We start from the raw sequence: 19,794 nt of genomic DNA on the forward strand, positions 1-19,794 counted from the left end.
TTCTTATGAAGAGGCAGGTGTTTAACCATTTAAAAGCCCGTAGAGGGAGCTGCTTTCCTGCCTGTGGCACGGATTCCCAGCTCTGTGTTCACATGTGCCCTCCTGCACTGCTCATCGTAACAGGAATGGATTCATAGGTTATTGGACTAGAGTGACTGCCATGTCGATGTGGAAAAGATGAAGACCATGAGTGAGGAAGCAACCAGCAGCAGGAGAGTTATGAATATTAAAATGAAAAGATGTTTCTCTTAACCTAATCATGGCAGGCACTATAATTCATGGCACCGAATTGTTCAGTTCTTGGTTAAAATAACGTGGCATTCAGCCAAGGGAGAGCATGTATTGTTCCTTAAAGCTGGTCATTGTGTAGGCTCACATGCATGTTTGCAGCTTTGGACAAACTCAAGCCCAAAGTATTTCTTTGTTCCTGCATTGTCACCTTCCAGGAAAATAAATTCATTGAACATCAATCAGAATTTCTGGCCTAATTTCAGTCTACTGCAGATAACTTCCCAAGAGAGGGTGCTGTGGGAGCACTACATGTGATAATTTAGGCAATTCAGATTTCTGCAGACATCCGAACTGGGATTCAGACTCTGATTCCCAGGAGTTTTGACAGTTTTGAAATATTCGTTGCCATTTGGAAGTGGACTGTCTTAGACATTCCCCCACAAGCTGAGACTCATTTCTGAAATGAAACATGCTCCCTGGGCAGGGGAGCTCCTGCTCACTTGAAAACTGAATTGCTGAGCCCCTGTTGCTGGGAAATGCTGCTGGTGCCAGACTCCAGCTCTGGCTGCAAACACCCTTGCTGCATGGAGGGGTTTACCACCAGAGCCTTCGAGGCAGCTTGTCCATGAAGCTGGCCAGTGGGAAACTTTTGATTGTTCCTACTGAGGAGAAACAAACTGATCCAGATGAAAACATAATGGCTGAATATTGTGGTCTTGATGCTTTTCTTTTACTCGTTACTGCCACTAGTTTCCCATCCTCCTTTGGCTTGAGTGTGCAGTGCTCGGGATCTGGCCCTATTTCCAAAATGTTGGTTTGGGTTATTTTCTCTCCTTTCACTGGTTTCTACCTTGTTTCGAGGCCTTGCTCTTCACTCTGGCACAGTTGTTAGTTTGCCCAAAGGAATGTGTTGAGTTTCTTCTTCGAGGTATGACTCTTTTTAGCATACTTTGGAATTCTGTTCTGCTGGTTCTTGTGCCAGCGGGCAGTTCAACAACAGCAGCAGACCTGTCTTCCTGCGAAGAAAGAAATATGGAGGTGCTGGGAACACACCTTGATCTGTTGATTTTATTTATCTGTGGTTAGACTGCAGAGTGTTATCCCTAATGAAACTGTGGCCAACTTTGAAAATTAAATCTCCCGGTGCTCAGACCTGTCAGGTTGGGAAGCATCAGCAAATGATCAAAAATAACTGGCGTGTTTTTACCAGTGCATGAATAGTCATAATGTTGTTTGCCAGGAGGTGGCAGTCATTATTGCCTACCCGTGTCTGCATATGCCCAGCACTCCTTGCCAGCAGCTCATGTTCCTAAGGTGGGACATTGGTTTTCCCTTGTGCTATTTGAATATGGCAAAATCAACTCTAGAACTAGAGAAGCTGGTACCTTAGGATCTTTCAGCATGGAAGCAAACTCTCATATTTGTTCCATCAACGTCAATAAGTGCTGCTCTGTTCTTACTATCCAAAAGGATTAATGCATCTTCTTAAAGAAAAGCTGGCATGCTGTTGTACTGAGTGTTAAGAGTTTGCACCTGGCTGTATGCTGCAGAGCTCTCTGCCAAGAGAAATACTGGTTTCCCAGTTTGTTAGCTTGCTGTTGGGAGACTTTAAATTTTTTTTTGTTTGTTTTTGTTTTCTTTTTTGGAAATCCTCCCACATTAAATTAAAAAGGAGACCTTGGTAAAGGAAATCAGAAGGGATGCTTTGAGATGCTTCGTTTGCCAGCAGTCTCTGAACTTGTGACCCTTTAAAATAAAGTACTTGGGCTTTCCTGTGGGATGACTCCCTTGGGGTGGAAGCAAGTGTCTTTCAGGCTTGCATGCCTTTAGGAAGGAGCTTTTGACAGCACAGGAGAAGTTGCAGCACAGCATTCTCAGCCGGGACTTCCAGCGAGGAAGTTGTTCAGCTGTTTTGGGGCTGCGATAAATCATGGTTCCCCTGGAGCACACCGGGACTGCAGAGAGCTGGAAATAAATGCTAGGGAAATTCGGCTTTTGTAGTGGGCCATCTTTCAGGATGATGTATGGCTTTGTAACAGAAAGAGATTCCTTTGCTAGGGCTGGGAGAAAACTGCTGCCTTCCATTGGGAAGGAAAATGTAACAATTCCATTGATGTAAATCCATGCTGCAGGCCTGCCCTGAAAGCCGTGCTTTGGCACGGGCTGCCTTAGCCTGAGAAACAAACTGTGTCATACTAATGGAGAAGAGCCACCGAGAGCCCAGGGTGGTGGTAATTAGTTTAGGGCTGAAGTGGAATGATAGGTTTGGCAGGAGGGTAGGGAATGGATATCTAATTAGCCAGTGTAATAGTAACTTATCAAATGTGGCTGGGGAGAGAATAGGATGGTGTGGGATGCTCTTTGCATATCTGCCTCTTGACTGCACCATTGTCTTGAGCAAATAATTTACCTGGACAAAAAAAATGTCTTTTCTTCAAATTGCAGTTATAAGAGCATTCGTCTCTGCTTTTTTTCACTGGCCATTCCCAATCAGCTTGGGATGTTTGGCCATGCTGGTAGACTTGTTAACTGGGGGGGATCTGGCAGTATTTTAGGTTCTTCTCTGTTGATCATGAGTGCTTGGATTGCCAAGAAGCCGGGGAGAGCCTGAGTTCTGTGTTAGTGTAGCAAACAGAGGCTCTGTCCTAGTTAAAATTGATGTCAGTCTGTGTATAGGTTTGTTTGCACAAATTTATGGTCTCTTCTGGAGCTGTTGCCATGCTTCTGTAATCTGGGGTTTAGTACCACTGCTAAGGAGACCCAATCAAAAAGACAGAGCCAGCCTCCCTTGGGGCTTTTTCCCACTGCTCTGCTGTGGCCAGGTAACCAGGAGGAGACAGCTTTGTTCCAGGGAAAGGGGGACGCATCTGAGTTCCCTCCACTCATGCCAGGGCTCTGCGGCTCATAGCAGCTCTTGGCTGGGTTGGTTTGTGGTAGCTGGGATGTGCCCAGTAGCAGGCAAAGGCTTCTTGCCATCCCCGTCTTCCAGAACAGTGACACTGGCAAATGCTGTTGTACCGGCTGAGATGCAGAATAGAGAAGGCAAGTGCTGCGTCAGAACTAGGGCCATGTTGTATCAGAAAGTACTCTCTGAGTTAACCTTTCATAATTCAGTTGCCACAGATCAGATTGCAGGTTTCTGGTATTCAGGCAAAGGTCCATATTTTATTTGGTCTTGGCAACAGAAGTGAAATGATTGGTAACATGCATTGGTTTCTCAGGTCTAGCATGCTTTGATCAGTGATGTTGCTAGTGTAGCAATGGGATGTTTTTCCACCCTCAGTAATGTAAATGTTGTTGACCTAACAAGAGAAGAAAAAATTATTCCATCAAATCTGGTCGCTGTTGCAGATCGTGAATCAATATTGCTCTGTGTCTGACTTGCCGTTAAACTGTACCACTGATTAATTTGCTTGGGGTTTTTTTATTATTTTTGTCAGCTTATGCAGGCTTCTTCTATGAGTTTTAACACTTCTGTTCATAATCTGATTGTTGTCTCTGAAAGATCTGTTCTGCTTCGTCAAGTGCTTCATTGCCTGTGTTTATTTTGTTCACATTCCCAGAATGGTAACTACGCACTGCAGCGTCAACTCAGTCAGGATACTCCCAGGGTATAATTTGTTCCACTCAGATGATTTCCAGTCCGTTTCTCTGAGCTGTGAATGTCGAGGTATCAGTTTGTTTATGTTATTTTCATGGCTTCTGGCTGAATCTCAAGGATATTTACAAAATTAAAAAATCCGCAAACTTATTTATGGGTAACTGATCCACAAGAGGACAAATAACTGGTGTTTCTCCACCAAAGTGGAACTGGTAGGCTGCCTCTCAGCTTGGATTTAGGGCAGTGCAGTGTGTCTGAGTACTAACCCCATGTATGAGGTCCTGCAGGATGACAACTGTAGCCTTGAGATGTCTGCAGCTGAGTGCCTGTCCTTCACCACTGTCCTCCTGTCTTGTGCAAATTGTTGGCCTGGGAATGATGTGATTGCAACATCCCAGGATCTGAGCTGCAACTTCACTACCTCCTTCAGACTAACTAGGGAAATGCCAGAGCTTGTCCTCCTTGTAGGCTTTAATGAAGGGTGAATGCCACCACCTTAGTGCCTGTTTGAGAGCCAGACCTGTAACAATGAGTGACACGAGGAATCCCAGCTGATCAGCTCCTTTTGGTAGATCTGCACAGTGGCTTAATTTAAATGCTGTTGCTTGACCTCCACTGATGTCCACTCTGTCTGTACTTTGAAAACTACTACTGTGTATTACCTTTTTCTGGTCCATGGAGTAATTGCCTTTTAGGTGCGATACGGGCTGCATAGGAACTGTACTTCCCTTCCAAAATAAAGACTAAACTAATTGCAGTTTATTTCTCTCCAGCTGCCTTTTGGGGAGATATCGCTTTAGATGAAGATGATCTGAAGCTGTTTCAAATAGACAGAACTGTTGACTTAACAAAACACTCAGATGGAAACACAAGACACACTTCAGGTAAGGGCAGCCCCAACATGGTGATGCCTCTTTCCCCTGTTTTTGTCCTTGGAGAGGAAGGAGTTCCCTCTCACCCGTGGTGCCTGTTCCTGCAGGCAGGGAGGTGCATGCAGAGCTCAGTTATGTGACCTAGGGTGGGATCCAACTCTGAACTTTGTTAAACAAAAACTGAATTGCAATTTGATGTAGCCAATCCTATCTTGTCTGAGAAAGAAGATTTTCAAATTTACAACACTGGTCTCTTTCTGCAAGTAACTGCCTTTTTGCAAATTTGGAAGTAAACGTGTTAGGGACACTCGGTTTGGCATTAGTTTTGACTTTTATTGTTTTTCCCCCCACTTTTCTTGCAATGTACTGTCTTAATGGAATAATGCATTTTTTCCGCTGTCTACCTAGGTAAAACTCACTGCAGTCTTGCATACCGACTACTCTTGAAGTGATGTTATAATTGAAATAAGTTAAAAATTGTGTTGATTTTTCTATAAAGCAAATAATAGATGGTGTAACATATGCTTATGTTGCCCCCCTACGCTGGTCTTGTGCCAGACCAGAGTTGTTTCTTGACTCAGGAGCTCTCTCTGGACTCCAGCTCTAACAGTCTCCAAAACCCTCTGCAGTGGCTTTCGAGGCTTCTCTGGAGAATTGTTGCCTCTTCTCCACTTCATGCTGCAAGAGAAATTGCTGGAAGTCTGAGCTCTGGGAGAGGTACCAGAGAGACTGGAGACCGAGCAGGACCAGACAAACTTCTTTTTCTCCCCTGCTGTTATACTCTTAGGTTAGCAAGTAGGTTGAAAAGTTGAGTAGAGCCAGGAATCGCTGAAACTGCATGTTCACCTGATCCCTGTGCATCTCAGCTCGTATTGTATCATTTGTAAGGACTGGTGGCTAGTTCTGTATCCTTGTGACTGCCTAGCTGTGGTTTCAGAGCATCTTAGCACTGCATAGGTCGTGTTCTGGGGATCGGTGCTCTGGGTTCCTGTTGGGATGAGTGCGAAAGATGACACATCCAACACAGAGGCATGATTTTGGTGTCAGTGTAACTGATTAAACTCATGGAGATGCTGACATTCTGGGCAAAGGAGGACTGTCCTTTTCTTCAGATTACAGATCGCTCCCTGGAAGTGCCATTATCCTGCGCTGTTGTTTCACTTAGCCCATTGATGTCACGTTTTGGGCTGTGATGCATTCTCAGGTGACAGATGATTAGGAGTAGGTTGCCTTCAGAGGAGAAGGTAAATCAGAAAATGAGGACTAAGTGAGGCAGGCAGCATCCATCTCTTCCACATCCCTTTGTTAGTTCCTGAAGTTAGATGAGGAAACTACTGGGGAAGTAAAGCCAGGATATGTTTGATTGTATTAATCTGCTCTGGTGGCTTTTTTTAGTTGTCATATCTAGCACATTTCTTTTTACTTGGCACTGGTACCAGATGTGTGTCATCTGGCAAATGAATTGATTTTTATAATACACTTTTCTATCATGTAGTGCAGGCACTGGTCTCTTACAACCATGGCTCATGTTGTGTGGTTGGATTAGTCTCTTCCTGGCAGCTTTTACTGACCGAGGCAAAAGCCGGTGCACCATACGTTGCTTCGCATTAGGTGGGTGATATTGCATGACTTGCTCGGCCCTGTTCTCATCTCTGTCCAGCTTCATTTGTCCCCCTGGCTTTCAGCCCCTGGCAGTGCCATCTGACCAGTGGGCAGCCCCTGTTCTGCAGAGCCTGCACAGAGGGACCTCTGTGCTGCCCTGCCAGGGGGCTCTCCGCAGGGGCACGAGGGGCTGGTTCTGCTCTTGCGGGGCTTGCTTGACACTCGTGTGAATTGTGAGAGGGTGGTCTACTTCAGCATGGTGGGGATTGGGACCCATTCTTCCCTGGGAGAAACTCCTGCTCTCCGCTTTTTTATTTCCAGTGGGAAGAATGCAACCTCTGTACAGAAACAGCCTAAGACCTTTTATGAATGGGACCCCTTGAATTATAACATTTCAGAGTTCCCTAAAGCTGTTAATCGGATTAGTTGTATAGTGGAGGAAGTACTTAATACGTATATACAGACACACAGGCTCTTCGTATCTGGGAGCTGCAGTTCTGAACACGCTATTAGGCCAGGCATTCTTCTTCACATGTGTTGTTTCCTTGTCCCCAGAAAATGCTGTTTGGCTGGGAGGAGGGGTGAAAATTGTGCCGTTTGACGCTGTTGGGCTGTTTATAGGCTTACACCCTGTTAGCTTGTGTGGAGCATCTGCAGCTGTCAGGCTCTGGAGAAAGAAGGAGGTTCCCATGTTCTTATGGGTGGCAGTGGACATGGTTCTTCACTGGATCCAACTGGAGGTGACCTGTTTTAGTAAAAGCTCTGCCTTGGTTCATGAGGGCTGAGACTGTCAGATGTTTCAAGGTTTCCCATTCCTACTTCTCTTCACCTCCTTCCAGTCTTGCTCTAGAAAGGTAGTGATGCCCTTCTCTGGGCCTGAGAGAGGGGCAGGGAATCTGAACTGTGGACCACCTGGATTCTGCCACAGATCTGTGCTGAGCTTAATTTCACATCATGGACGTACTTCAGGCTTGATTTCTGCATTAATTTCCTCCTTGCAGAAACACTATAATCACTATTTAGTCCCTCAAAATTTGGGAGTGTACTTGAGAGTGGGATGTCTTTTATTTTGCTGAATCAGCAGTGCCCTTGGTTTAGCTTCTGGGAGAATGGATGCCTTGAAGTTCAGTGTTTCCAAGCATTTTCTCAGCAATATTTTGAGCTACTGTTTCATTCCCAGTATCTGGGATGTAAAGCAATGGACTGAATAGCATTGTCCTCCTGATGAAGTCACAGAGCGGGGTCATGGTTCCTTCCCTCAGAGGGACGTTGGCTCAGAGCTTTCTGGTGATGCCCTTGGAGATTGTTTATGTGGGGTTTACACTTAGGAGTAGCTGTCTCCTTGGTACCCAACTTGGTACCTTGCTTCAGAGCTCCAGCAATTATGTCCCTCTTCAGCTTTGTCTGGATGTCTCTGTCCGGTGTGTCAGGATTATTTTGTGTGATTGGTCACATAAAGGATTGGCATTACATAGGGAATTGCATCACTCGTGTTATGTATTTAAAGCTTTTTGGAGTGCAGAATATGACCTGATAGTCCTTATTTATATGAGCTGTCTCCTTTTCTCCCAAGGAGCTTCTGTTCCAAGGATTTGTCAGAAAGAGAGCACAGTCTGAGCAGCTGAAAAGTGCAGAAGGCTTTGCAGTAGCATCTTGCGTGCAGACATCATTCTCTGATGTGTTTACAGCGGTAGGGTTTTCTTCAGGCTGTGTTGAGGGAAAAGCAGGCGTGATGGCAGTCTACCACTAAGTCTAGCCCATTTAATCCAAGTAGTTTTTAGGTGTCTGCCTGTTGATCTCAGCTGACTTCGTTAAAACTCTGAGTTCGAAGTTAGCAGAGAGTATTTGCAAACAGTGCAGATGAACTCTGAGTGAATGCCAGCAGACGTGCTCTTCTAAGAGGGCTCAGGACTGCAAACTATAGTTCATTTCTCATCTGGACCCTTTCAGGATTTGCCTGAAGATTAATTCCATAGTGCTTTCCTCCAACCCAGTTTTAAATAATTCCAGTTATATGACTTCTGTGCTCCTTTACACAGGTCTCTCAGCCTCAGCTTTGTTCTAACTGAAGCTCAGTTTTACTCTCATCAGTGATCTGGTAAAAGAACTGTTTACGGTTGCACAGTTTGACCTCTCTTTGAATTGAGGTAAATGTTTTTCTAGTTTTCCAAACCAGAAAAAAAAGTTTGTTTGGTTTTTTTTCTCCCATTAGCTGCCCTTCTTTGAAACTTAGGTCTTAAGTTCAAATAATTGCTTGTGTTCTTTTTGTTTGCTGCTTTTTGTATTATTAGAGAATCTGCAGGCCAAACTATGCCCTCCACATCATCTATTCATCCTGCTATTACTATCTGTAATAAGAATCTGCCAAACAGGAAATTTCCTCCTCCCCCCAGAAGTGTTTTGGAGCTAGAACAGGAGAAAACCAGTAAGGGATGTTGTTAAAACCAAAGTGTTACTTTGCATTTAAAATGCTTAAGTTTGCTGCTTCCCTGTCTCTGTTTCTGTGGGATTAAGTTTAGATGTCATGTTTGCTATGAAAATTGGTTGTTCTCATGCAGTGGTGTTGAAGTGGATAGCCTCAGGACTTGGCCCCATAGAGATACAGTAATGGTTCAAAACATAATGAAAAGCATTAGGTACCTGGAGATCTGCCAGTCAGTGCTGTCCTCAGCAAGCCCATGCTTCACCAGCTCCTAATCACTTTGATGAAAGATTTTTTTTTTTTTCAAAGAGCTTACAGTTTTGAAAAGTTTCTCATAGTTTGGTGGGGTGTGATTTATTTATTTATTTATCTATTTATTTAAAACTTTGGTGAAAATATTTGCTTTTACAATATATTTTTAGTTTAGAAGAAACTTGAGTCAAAGAGGATTCCTGTGTTGCTGAGAACCCCCAGATATCTTTGAAATGCGGGGAAACAAGCAAACCCACAGGCAGGTTGTGAATCTGAAGAGTGTCACCTCTCTTTTGGACCCAAGTGAGCCTGCTGGTGCAAGGTGACTGTTTTATTGCTTTATCTGCTGAAGCATTCACCACGGATGAAGAAGACCTTTCCTTTTCTTGCCATGCCTATGAGAAGGCTGTGCCTATTTAATTAATCCTAGCAGGTTTAAGTCTTTTCCGGCAGCTTAGGGATGAAGAGGACTTCTCTGATTTTTTTTCTCTTTTCGTGACTTTCATGTCACAGAGGCATTTTCTAGTTGTGAAAGGCACCTCCATGAGTGAGGAAGGCAAGTTTGTCTCTCCTGGGTCTGGCACCAGCAGATCAGCAGACGTGGGAGTCCGGCTGCCCTCACTCGTGCTGGCCCAGCAAGTCTGCATCCCGCTGCCACCAAGAATGCTTTTCAAGAACAGTCAAAACGGGGTTGTTCGGGTTTTTTTGACTCTGATCCTGAGAAGTTTTTAGGCTCATGGCTTAAAGGCCTTGATGAGGCTTTCACTCTGCCACAAGTGAGTGGCAAGAAGGATTTACAGAGCATCTTTGCTAGCTACAGTGAGCAACACTTCAGATAACAGCGCAGCTGGGACAGGGATATGTTTGATCCCGGGATTTCTCCTGAAATCAGAGGGGAGACAGAGGCTGCCATGAATGGCTGGAGGCTCTGACAGCAAATTTATACAACCTATTCTCTGGCAAACAAGGCAGACAGGAGTTCTGCATTAAACTTTCTCTTAATAAGAGCAGGGAGTTGGTTTGTTGGCACACACTAGCTCCACTGTTCTTGAGCATGCTGTGAAAATGCAGGCAGCTACTCCGCTTCACCAGATCTGCACAAGGTCCACATCTGCAGAAGCTGCTTTGCTTTTTCTTGCTTTGGGATGCCATGATCTCCTGGTTTCATGGGAATCTTCCTGCTTCAGGACTGGCTCAAAGCTGCTTTTTTTTTTTTTTTTTTTTTTTTTTTTTCCCCTGTAGCATGACAACCCAGGAATCACAGATTTAAATGCCATGTGCGTAAACTGCTTTGGGGTGTGGAGGCAAACCTTGAAGAGATCTGGAAAGGAGCAGAAGAATGTGCAGTCCTGTGCGAGTGCACACCTAAAAGTCTGTATGGTGCAGGGGGATGACTGCAGTGCTTTTCAAGCTACATAGCAGCTTTTCATTCACTTGTGGTGGGCTGTCATCACCTGAAACAGGTTTCACTGTTCTCTGGTTACAGTCCTGAGAAATGGCATTGATTCACTTGTGACATGGGGATTGCTCGCAGGACAGGTTGCTGGAGTGCAGCTCTCCTGCCAAGAGTTGTGCTGTTCAGCCAGGGTGGAGAATAAGACTTCTTCTCCCCTGGAGCGCTGGAGGTGCTGGAAGCAGTCACAGACAGGGCTTTGGGAGAGGTTGCTCAGTCTAGGGGCTGTGGCCAGGAGTAGTGCTGCATGTTACTTCCAAGTCCTCTCTGATGCTACTGTTGTGTTTCTAGTGCAATTTAAGTTAGCACAAAATGAACTTCCAGAAGAATGCAAAATCCAAGGATTTTAGAGCACAACTAACCGAGATTCCAGGGAAGATGTCATTTATGGATTTGAAGGAGAGACTTAAATTCAGCTGACTTGGCACATGCATGCCAAGCTCAGAGCTGTTTTTGTAATTCATGTTTGGTTCAGAGCAGAAAGGGTGGAGTTCAGCATTACTGGATTCAGTGCTGCCTGGGGCCCAATATCTAATTCATTTAGGCTTAGAGCTTATCTATGGGTTGTGCTAACTCAATCCGAGCTGTGTTGGTTGTAACCAGCCAGGAGTAATGCAAATAACTATGTATGTGCTGTAACATAACCCACATCTGTGAACTCTCTACAGGGGTTTGCTCTTCCACTGGGAAATCTTTAGTGAAGGTTGCTTCGTCTTATGTGGGTAGAGGAACATCTTTGTTCCAAGAGATCTGTCTGAGGGCTCTGTCCGTCTGTTTGCACACCTCCTTTCAGTTTTCCACAACACATGGCGTGCACTTTAGGGATGTCTCTCTGCAGTCTTTGCAGTCTCTTAATAGGAAGAGGAGCCTCAATCTGCTCTGCGGAAAGGTAGGTGCCAAACGCCTGGTGCTTGGCCTGTTGCTGAGGTTCGTTTAGCTGTGCCAAATGATTTTTCCTACGACTAGCCCCAGTGTCTATCTTTGAATCCATTCAGTTGGGCATTTTACCAGAGCAGACAACCATGAAATGAATTTCCTATAGTTCTGTAGTTTGCTAAGGCAAGGCAGGAGCTCCCCTTTAGAAGAACTGGGTGAGTTCTCTAGGCCTGAGTGTGCTCTTGTTCACACTGGTGTTTGGAGTTACCCCCTTTCCCAGTTCCACATTTCTGTACAGTAAGCCAGTGGTCTTATCTTTGCAGAAAAGCAGATAATGTGGCTTTTTTCCTTCCAGCCCAGAGTCTTGCAATCCTATTGCAACCTTCTCAGAACTGCCTGATTTTTCTCCAGCATAAAAATAATTGCCTAGAAAGTACATGACCCTTGGCTATTGCTGATGAACCTTCTGATTTCCCCTGTAGCTAAGTCTGTCCTGCTAGCAAATGCTAATCTTTAGGGTTGATATTTTAATTGCAAATGCTTTTCTTTTTTGATTCTTGAGTGCCAATTTGAAGTCCTTTTTGGAAAATGTTGAGAGGGATTTTTCTCTCCAATTGCTGATCTTGGGGATGCACTTTTGCTAGTCATAGGAACAGTCTGCCAGGCCGGTGCCTGACAGGAGGAGAGGATAGAAGCAGATCAAGTCAAGATACCAAAGCGTGGGACGTGTGTATGTGCAAAGAGGATAATCTCCTTTGCAAGTCTGAAGCAGCTCCGAGTCAGGACAGTGCAGCTGTCAGGAGCGGGGAAGGTGCCTTGTCCAGCATGTCTGCCTGTTCTCATCCTGCCCCTGCTGCTGGGCTGATCTGTCAGTCAGAGTGTGTGGGGTGATTGCACAGACGTCGGGTCTGGAGCCCCGGGGAAGTGCTGCATGGCACGTGTGCTGGCCTGTCCAGTGAGCTGCAGCTCAGCGCACAGGCGCGGATTCTGCTCTGGAGTGCTTTGCATCTCAGACTTCCAAAAGCACAGCACAGGCCAGCTTTGTGGTTTTGGCTGGGCTGGTTTGCCCTTTCTGCACTGCTTGCTTCCAGTAAGGAAGAATTCCCCTGGCTGTTCAATGTGGTGGTTTCTTTGCTCCTGCCCTTGTATGTGTGAGGGATTTTTATCACTCCACATGTGTGTTGCACATTCAGCTCTCCTGCTTTAGATATTCCCGCTCATCCTTGGGTCACATGTAGCGGCTTCCCCGTTGCCCAGAGGGCTGTATTCTCCTCCCTCAGGAGGCAGTTTCACCTTGCTCCCTACCCGAAGAGGCTTTGTTGTGTTTGGCTGAATCTCCCTTCCTATATTCACCAAAGGGAGTTAGTTGTTTTCCTTACTTGCCTCCTCAGACCTCTCCCTTAGGTGATACCTATGGCGACCTGTCTCACATGCTGACAAATGCTCTCTTACTGTTATCCCTGCTTCCCAGTGTGCATTTTGTTCCTACTTTTGCTGTGTTTTGTACAGTCCCTGTGTGACCTTGAAGTGTGACGTGAGAGAGAGTGTGGTGCTTGGGTGCTAGATAACGTTTGAGTCGACATCAGATGTTAGTGGAGAGCAGTCCACAGCCTCCCTGGGCAGTGAACTGCTGCTTGCGATGTGCCTGACTAGCAACAACAGATGCTGGAGTCTTTACTCCACCTGTCCCACCACAAGGTATGCAGGCTCTGATTTTCTTTGGACTAGGTGCTTTCCAGTACAACATGTTGCTTCAAAACCAGCTGGGACCAGTGGGGCTTGCAGTGTGCCTTCACACGGTGGGCTGTGGTGTTCCAAACTTGACTTGTGACAAGCAGAGAAATGCCTCACTCCCTGCAAGAGAAATGAAGTCTGTCTCCTCTTTCCCCTTTGCTCGTGATGAAAGTTGGGCAGTGCACAGGGAGTCCCAAGGAATAGGTGAAGATACCATGTGGTCCTTGTCAGGGCACAGCCTGAATGATACAGCCCTGTTACTTGCTCTGTGTTCGCCAGGGTGTAAGATGTATTTTTTCCTCATTTCGGTTTCTGATGGCAGCTGGTCACATGCACCACAAAGTTTGTTTTGTAAATGCACTGTTCCCTGAAATCAACTTTTCTGGATAGCAGCCTCTCGCCTGTCAAAATAAGTGTTTTTTTTTCTGCTGTGCTGTCAATATTCAGCCTTACATAGTTTTTCTTTTAGTGATTTTATGAGCTTTGCAGTGTTGCTCTAATTAAACTGCACAAGCAATAAAGGTTTCTTCACTGTAACAAAAATCCCCAGCTATTTCCAACTCTGCCACTTACTCATTCTGATTGGAAACTCTGGTGGTGTTTATCCTGTGAGTCCAATTTATATGCTGCTTTCAGAAATCAGCCAGGAAGGCAGTAGCTTGGTATCACTCTTGTCAAACACTGCACATCAGAAATCAATCAGCTTAGATTTTGTTAATGAGCAATTAACTTTCTTTAAGCACCCAAAGACATCTGCAGAAACTATATACATTGATGCCACAGTTGAAGCTGCTTCCAAGCAGCCTGTTTCTATAGCTCCTTCCTATTCGATGTGGTGTCACTATCAGCTTTGGGCATCACTGCAGCAGTATCACTGCACAGATGATGCTGCATCCCTGCTTGACTTTGTCTGTCGTTGGCTCCCAGCTCCACTGCTTTCCCCATCCCATAAGTTCTCCTTTGTGCACATCTCGGGCACCTGGAAGTTGGTGCTAGATGGCATTATTAACCCTTTACGGAGCTGGGGTAGTCACCATGTAGAGCATTTACATCATCTGATTTCTGTTTGCATCTGTCTTGCTCTTGATCGCTCTTAATTAAATTTTCTTTTGCTCTTGTCTACAGCTGGTATAACACACTGGGAGGCTGTTCCTTTTATTGATGCCAGAAGAGTCTGAATAGTCTTTTGTGTTTAAGTGGAGGTTATTAAATAGCTTTATATTAATTAACTGTGATGCAGGGAACACATGGGCAAATGTACTTGAGGAGATCAGTTTATCCATATGGAAATCACATTGGAAGTTAAATCCATTACTCTAATTGTAAAATTCGACAGTGCTTAGACAATAACCGCAGAATGGCCTAAATCATGCATTTGTTTCACAGCCGGTCAAATGCCTAATTTCCTTGAATACTCGCTCAAATGAAAAATTGAATTTGCCTCAACTGCACAGGCTGCCTTGACATTTCTGAGAATGTTTTAGCAAATAAATTTGGAGACAGAAATGGTCAGCGAAAGAGTATGGTCTAATAAGCTCTAAGAGCAGTCGTTGCAGGAGGGTAACTCCATGAGACTGGCTCGGATGCCTTGACCCTCAGGCTCTTTCCTTTCAAGCGGGGATGTTGCTGTGCCCACAAAATAAAAGTTGCTTACCCCGTTCAGTGAAATAGCTGGCAGGTCCAAGAAACAATTGGTAGCCAAAATGGCTTGATGGATAATAGCAAACAACAAATAAATTAGAAGAAGTTGTAAACTGCTCGTGGTTGATTGTGAACAGAAAGGGGTTACATTTGTGGAATAAATGCGTTCACTCTGAGCTGCTTGTTCAGGCCTAATTTGGAAAGAAGGCTGGTGTTTGTAGCTACAGTGGACAAAAAAAAAACTTCGCTGTGGCTCCCCTTTTCAAATGGCAAGGACAAAGTATTTATTCAGCTGTGAAGTGGGGAAAGAAAGCACATTAGTTTTAGGCTGAAATGCTGGACTGTGTTTGCTGCTGCAGTTCTGAGTCCAGATGGTGACTTGGACACCCCTGGGGAAATGGTAACAAGTTTCTCCAGGGCAAAGATCAGAGGCAAAAGGAAATATTCAGATTATCTTGCTGTTCCACTTCCTAGAGCAGAGCAGATAGTGTGAGATGCATGAAGCTGCGCTGGGGAGGGGATTAGCCACTTTTTGCAGTTGGTGGTGTTGCTGAATCCTGGAGTCAGTTTGTGGCAGAGAGTGGGCTTGAGACCTGACTTCCCTATTAAACTGCAGCTGTCTCTGGGTTGGACGGGGCAGCTTCTCTGCCAGCAGCTCACTGCAGTGGGGAAAGCTCCTCTGCCGCTTACCCCCAGCTCCCCCGCTGTGTCTGTAATGACTGCAAATGATTCCGGCATCTGTTTGACCATGGGGCTGGAGGTGGCATAAGGCTACCCTGCAGTGGTCACGTTTGGCTTTCACTCTCAAAGCTTTTTAAGCCCCACTTGCCCTACTTCATACCTCAGTTTCCCTTCTGTTGGCAATCAGTTTGGGCTGTCCTTTAAACAAGCTGTGGTGGAGCTGGTGGGTGACCAAGTGGACGGGGTGTCTCCGCTACATCTATTTAGTATTCTCAACTGCCTGTTAAACATGACACAGGCTTCCAGAGACAAGAAGTCACCAAAAATCTCCAAGAAAAAAATCTCCAAGAAAAAAATCTCCAAGAAAAAAATCTCCAAGAAAAAAATCTCCAAGCAGCTCCAGAACGGGGTGCATCTGACTGTCTGGGCAGAAAGGTCTCTGTGCTAGCACCACACACTCTTCGTGGCAGGAGTTTTAATTGCATTCAAACATAATTTAGCTTCCAGTGTAGTGTTTTCATTTTGAGTTAATTTTTATCCAGTATAAACAAGGTAGGGTGAAACAAAAGGATTAGGAGGGCTCAGTGGGAGGAACAGTTGGGGCAGGCTGCAGGGAGCCCTGGGCTCTGATGGGGAGCCCACAGCCAAACGGGGCAGGGATGCTGCGGGGCAGCAAGCTGTGCCTGGCTGTGCCCATAGCAGCCCGAGGCTGAAGCAATTAGACTGTGCAGGTCAGAGGGAAAGGGATGTAGCAGAGGGGGGCGGGGGCGCTTGTGCTGCCTGTTAGAACAGTAATGGGCAAACCCAAGCCAGCTCTTACTGTTTACTTATCACCTGCAAGTTCACTTCTGTTTTTCTTTCCTTTCAAAGGAAAGACAGGGAAGGAGGAGGATTATTGCGAGTCGAGAGGAATGTGATGGAGAGGCAGACACCTGTTAGAAGTAGATCTTGATCCATCAGACTGACAAGAAGTGAAGTGCAATGGGGTTGGGGGATACTTGGTGCTATACCTTACTGCTTTGATGTGCTGGGAGGGGAGAAGTTGCACACTGTGTGTGGGAACTGGGCCATACAGCAGAGACATGCACATGGACGAAGTACTCGGGTACTCACTTTAGCTTTTAATTTTCACTTGCCTCAGTAAAAGCACTGTAAGCCAGGGAGCTGCAGGGGTCTCTCACCAAGAAATTGGTGAGATGAAACAAGTTGTAGGTAATTATTTTCTTTCTTTTCTCTCTCATCTGTCTGTCTTTTTACCCCGGGGAACAGAGGTGGTTGTTACAGCCTGCAGGAAAAGGCCCCTTCCAGTCTTCTCAGTCCTTCCCTGTCTCCAGAGAACATTGTTCCCTTAAGCATTGACTCTCGATTGAAAGGTTGGGTCAGGTTGTCCCATCTCTTGCAATGCTTTCTTTAAAAAGATGTGTCGCAGTATAAAAGTGATGCTACCGCTTCCAGAACAGCAGGGAATGCCCAGGGAGAAAACAGGGTGTTGGGGAATGCTGCTGCCTACACTTCTGCAATGCCTGCTGTGCTGCTCCAAACACGGATGGCCAGCAGAAGGGCTCAGAATGCAGTTCATATTCGTGACAGCTCTGCATTTGCTTAGCTGTGTTCACCTTCCTCTTCTTATGAGCTTTCCTGGGAGGCTGGTGTCCTCGCCCTGCACGAGCATTTGCAGAGCTGATGTGGAGATGACACATCTGCTTGTCGCGCCTCTGGACCCTGGGACTCTCTTGAGTTATTGCAGCTAGTCGGTTTACTCGACTATGGAAAACAGATTCCTGCAGGGAATTTTGGGTTCAGAATTCTTCTCCTTTTAAATTTATTTTTCTTTAAGTAAATGGAGGGAACTTCAGCTATTGCACTGACAGGAAATGCTGAAGGATCCATCTCAAATCATTTGCTCAGATCTCCAGGGCCCTGGGGTTTATGAAAGGTTTTTGCTATAGACTCTCCACCAGCCCTGGGAAACATCTGTTCTGCATTCTGAATGTGTTTTCCCAGCAGAGCCTGTTTTAATAAAATCATCACTTTCTCTGTGGTTAGAAAATCCAGTGCAATAAAGTATTTTTTTTCTACACTAAAAACTTGTTGACCGCTGATTAATGAGGAAGTTAAAAAGCAGTGTGTAACATCGAGTTTGACTTATCCTGTTCTTCCGGAAGCTTCTCTGATGGTCATAATATGACAGAATTTACCAGAGCTGAAGCTCTGAACAATGACGAATGTTTAATGTTACCTGCGCTTCTTGGTTTTGTTGGTGCTTCATTGTAGCCTCTGTTGAAATCCAGTCTGTAAGCTGTGACATGTGAGTAGCACATATATTGAATGAGAGTATGAAAATGAGGTGTTTTAAGGCATGGGCAGGGGAGGAGAAATTGTTAATAATTTTATTAAAATGTATTTTATGATACTTTTTTCCCCTGGTTGTGTCCCAGCTCTGAAATGGCCTTTCTTTTATAGTAAGACATGTTAGAAAAAGTCTTGCTGAGTTTCAGTCTGCGCGAGACGAGATAATTATGTGTACAATCAAGTTATTCTCTGCTGAATCAGAAAAATAGGAGAACCTGGCAAAGTCCTCAACGCTCATTGGGGACTCCTTTATCCTTAGTGGTGCTGCTGAAAGCAGTGGTTGTAGCTTCATTCATGGAGGTGTTCCCCTGTGTGAGCTGCAACCACGGAAGGAAGAGAAGATCCAGTGAACATTGGTCTGGAGAGGAAAAGTTATCCTGGCTTGGAACTTCTCTGAAGGTGGGAGGTTTTGATTTTAATGGGAACTTTTCCACTTGGGAAAAAAGGGAAATGTTGCAAGCTCCATCCCATCTAACTTCCCATGATAGAACATTTTGTGTTCTCAAAGTGCAATTTTTCAGACATGTACAATTGCTATTGGCATTAGTTGGGTTTTAGGCTTAAATTCTAGATAAGCATAGTCTGAAAATGAAGCTTGATGTGCCTGGGGATAGACTGACTCTTTTTTTTTTTTTTTTTTTTTTTTTTTTTCCCCCTCCTTTGCTTTCGGGTGGGTAACTCATCTGGTCCCAGAGTAATGTTTTCAGATAAAAGCTAGAAGACAGGTGGTGTTAAAATGTTTTAGAAGTCAGCTGCCTCTCAAGCAGCTTTGAGGTCTTAAAGGGACTCAGTAAGAGGGTGGTGGGTATTTCTAGACCCACTGCATGTGTCCTGGTTCACCAGTGGGCTGCTTAGCTGCTTTGCCTAGGCTTTGCCTGACTTCCCTGTCCTTTTTCAGACAAGAAGCCCCTCATGGTTTGTGATAAAGCTTCAGTGCTTGCTTCCACTTTATTTAGTGAGGGATCTGATTGCCCCTCTTTGGTGGTTCAGAGTATCTGGGCTTTAAAAAAAAAGGGGAGAGGGGGAGGGCAGAACATGCACAGCAATAGACGCCTTCGACTCTAAGTTCCATCTTGTAGGAGACAAATTTTGAGGTCTGATATATTACTGCTTCTCCTAGACCCACCCTGTCTTGTGGGAAGTATGGGTACTGAATGGAGTCTGCTTCCTGCTGTTTCCTCAGGTTACGTATCTCTTATCCTGTGCTAGTGCTGCAAGGGAGCTGCAAACAGTACAGGTTTGATCTGACTCTTGGCATGCTTTATGCACCCTCTCTTTCTCTTAATATGTTGTCTTTTATTTTGGTTCCAGGTGAACAACTTGGATTTCTTTTAGCAAAATTGGATTTTCACTTTCCTCTTCTAGAAGAACAGGAGAAACTGCTTTGTTCCCAGCAGTGCCGCAGCCTGCTGCTGCTTGCTGGACCCTCACCTACCACCTCAGGCTGCCTCTCTAGTTTCTGCAAACAATTTAGGCACCTGTTCTTCAGCCAGGCTTGCAAGCGTGGTTGATTTATCTCAGATTTATGGCGCATTTAAGTTACTGGACATTTCTATCAGTCAGCCAAGCTCTCTTGGCAGTGCTGGTCTGTGGAAAACAGAAAAATGAGTTGTGCAAGTGTGCTGTAGGTAGAAGATGAAATATTCCCAGCCTGGGCAAAGAATCTCTTGTGTGTTCTCTGCCAGATTGTACACAGAAACTAAGTTACCTAGTTAGGAGTCCGGCAGTGTCCTGCTGGGGTTGTAGATATTAAGCAAGACAAATTGTTACGAAGGATTAAATCATAAAAACGTAAGAGTAAAAAGAGATTAGGAGATCTAGTACAGCTCCCTGCACAGAGGCATGGTGTAACAAAGTCTGTATCATCCATGTCTGTGGGAGAAGCAGAAAAGCTTCAACAGGCTGGAGAAAGGTGATGGCTGGTCTGGCACAACAGCAGGTGGAAAGTACTGAGGATGACAGCGACCTTGGAGGGCTTGTTAACTGCCAGATATACATTAAAAAAACAGAAAAGTCAGTCCTATTTTGCTCATCTCATTTTGGGCTACTGTAAGCGGTAGACCAAGCCTGCTGCCAC

General features: G+C 45.2%; 1 protein-coding gene across 1 annotated transcript in view; it reads left to right on the forward strand.

The window, feature by feature from the left end:
* TLL2 (tolloid like 2) overlaps nt 1-19,794 on the forward strand; it is a 90,144-nt gene that overhangs the window by 27,096 nt on the left and 43,254 nt on the right. The window contains exon 2 of the mRNA XM_065638788.1: nt 4,606-4,716. Within this exon, the coding sequence (XP_065494860.1) occupies nt 4,606-4,716 (111 nt within the window). The remainder of the gene's footprint in view (nt 1-4,605; nt 4,717-19,794) is intronic.

This window comes from Caloenas nicobarica, chromosome 7 (genome assembly GCF_036013445.1).
Source record: "Caloenas nicobarica isolate bCalNic1 chromosome 7, bCalNic1.hap1, whole genome shotgun sequence".
In the NCBI taxonomy this organism is placed as follows: Eukaryota; Metazoa; Chordata; class Aves; order Columbiformes; family Columbidae; genus Caloenas; species Caloenas nicobarica.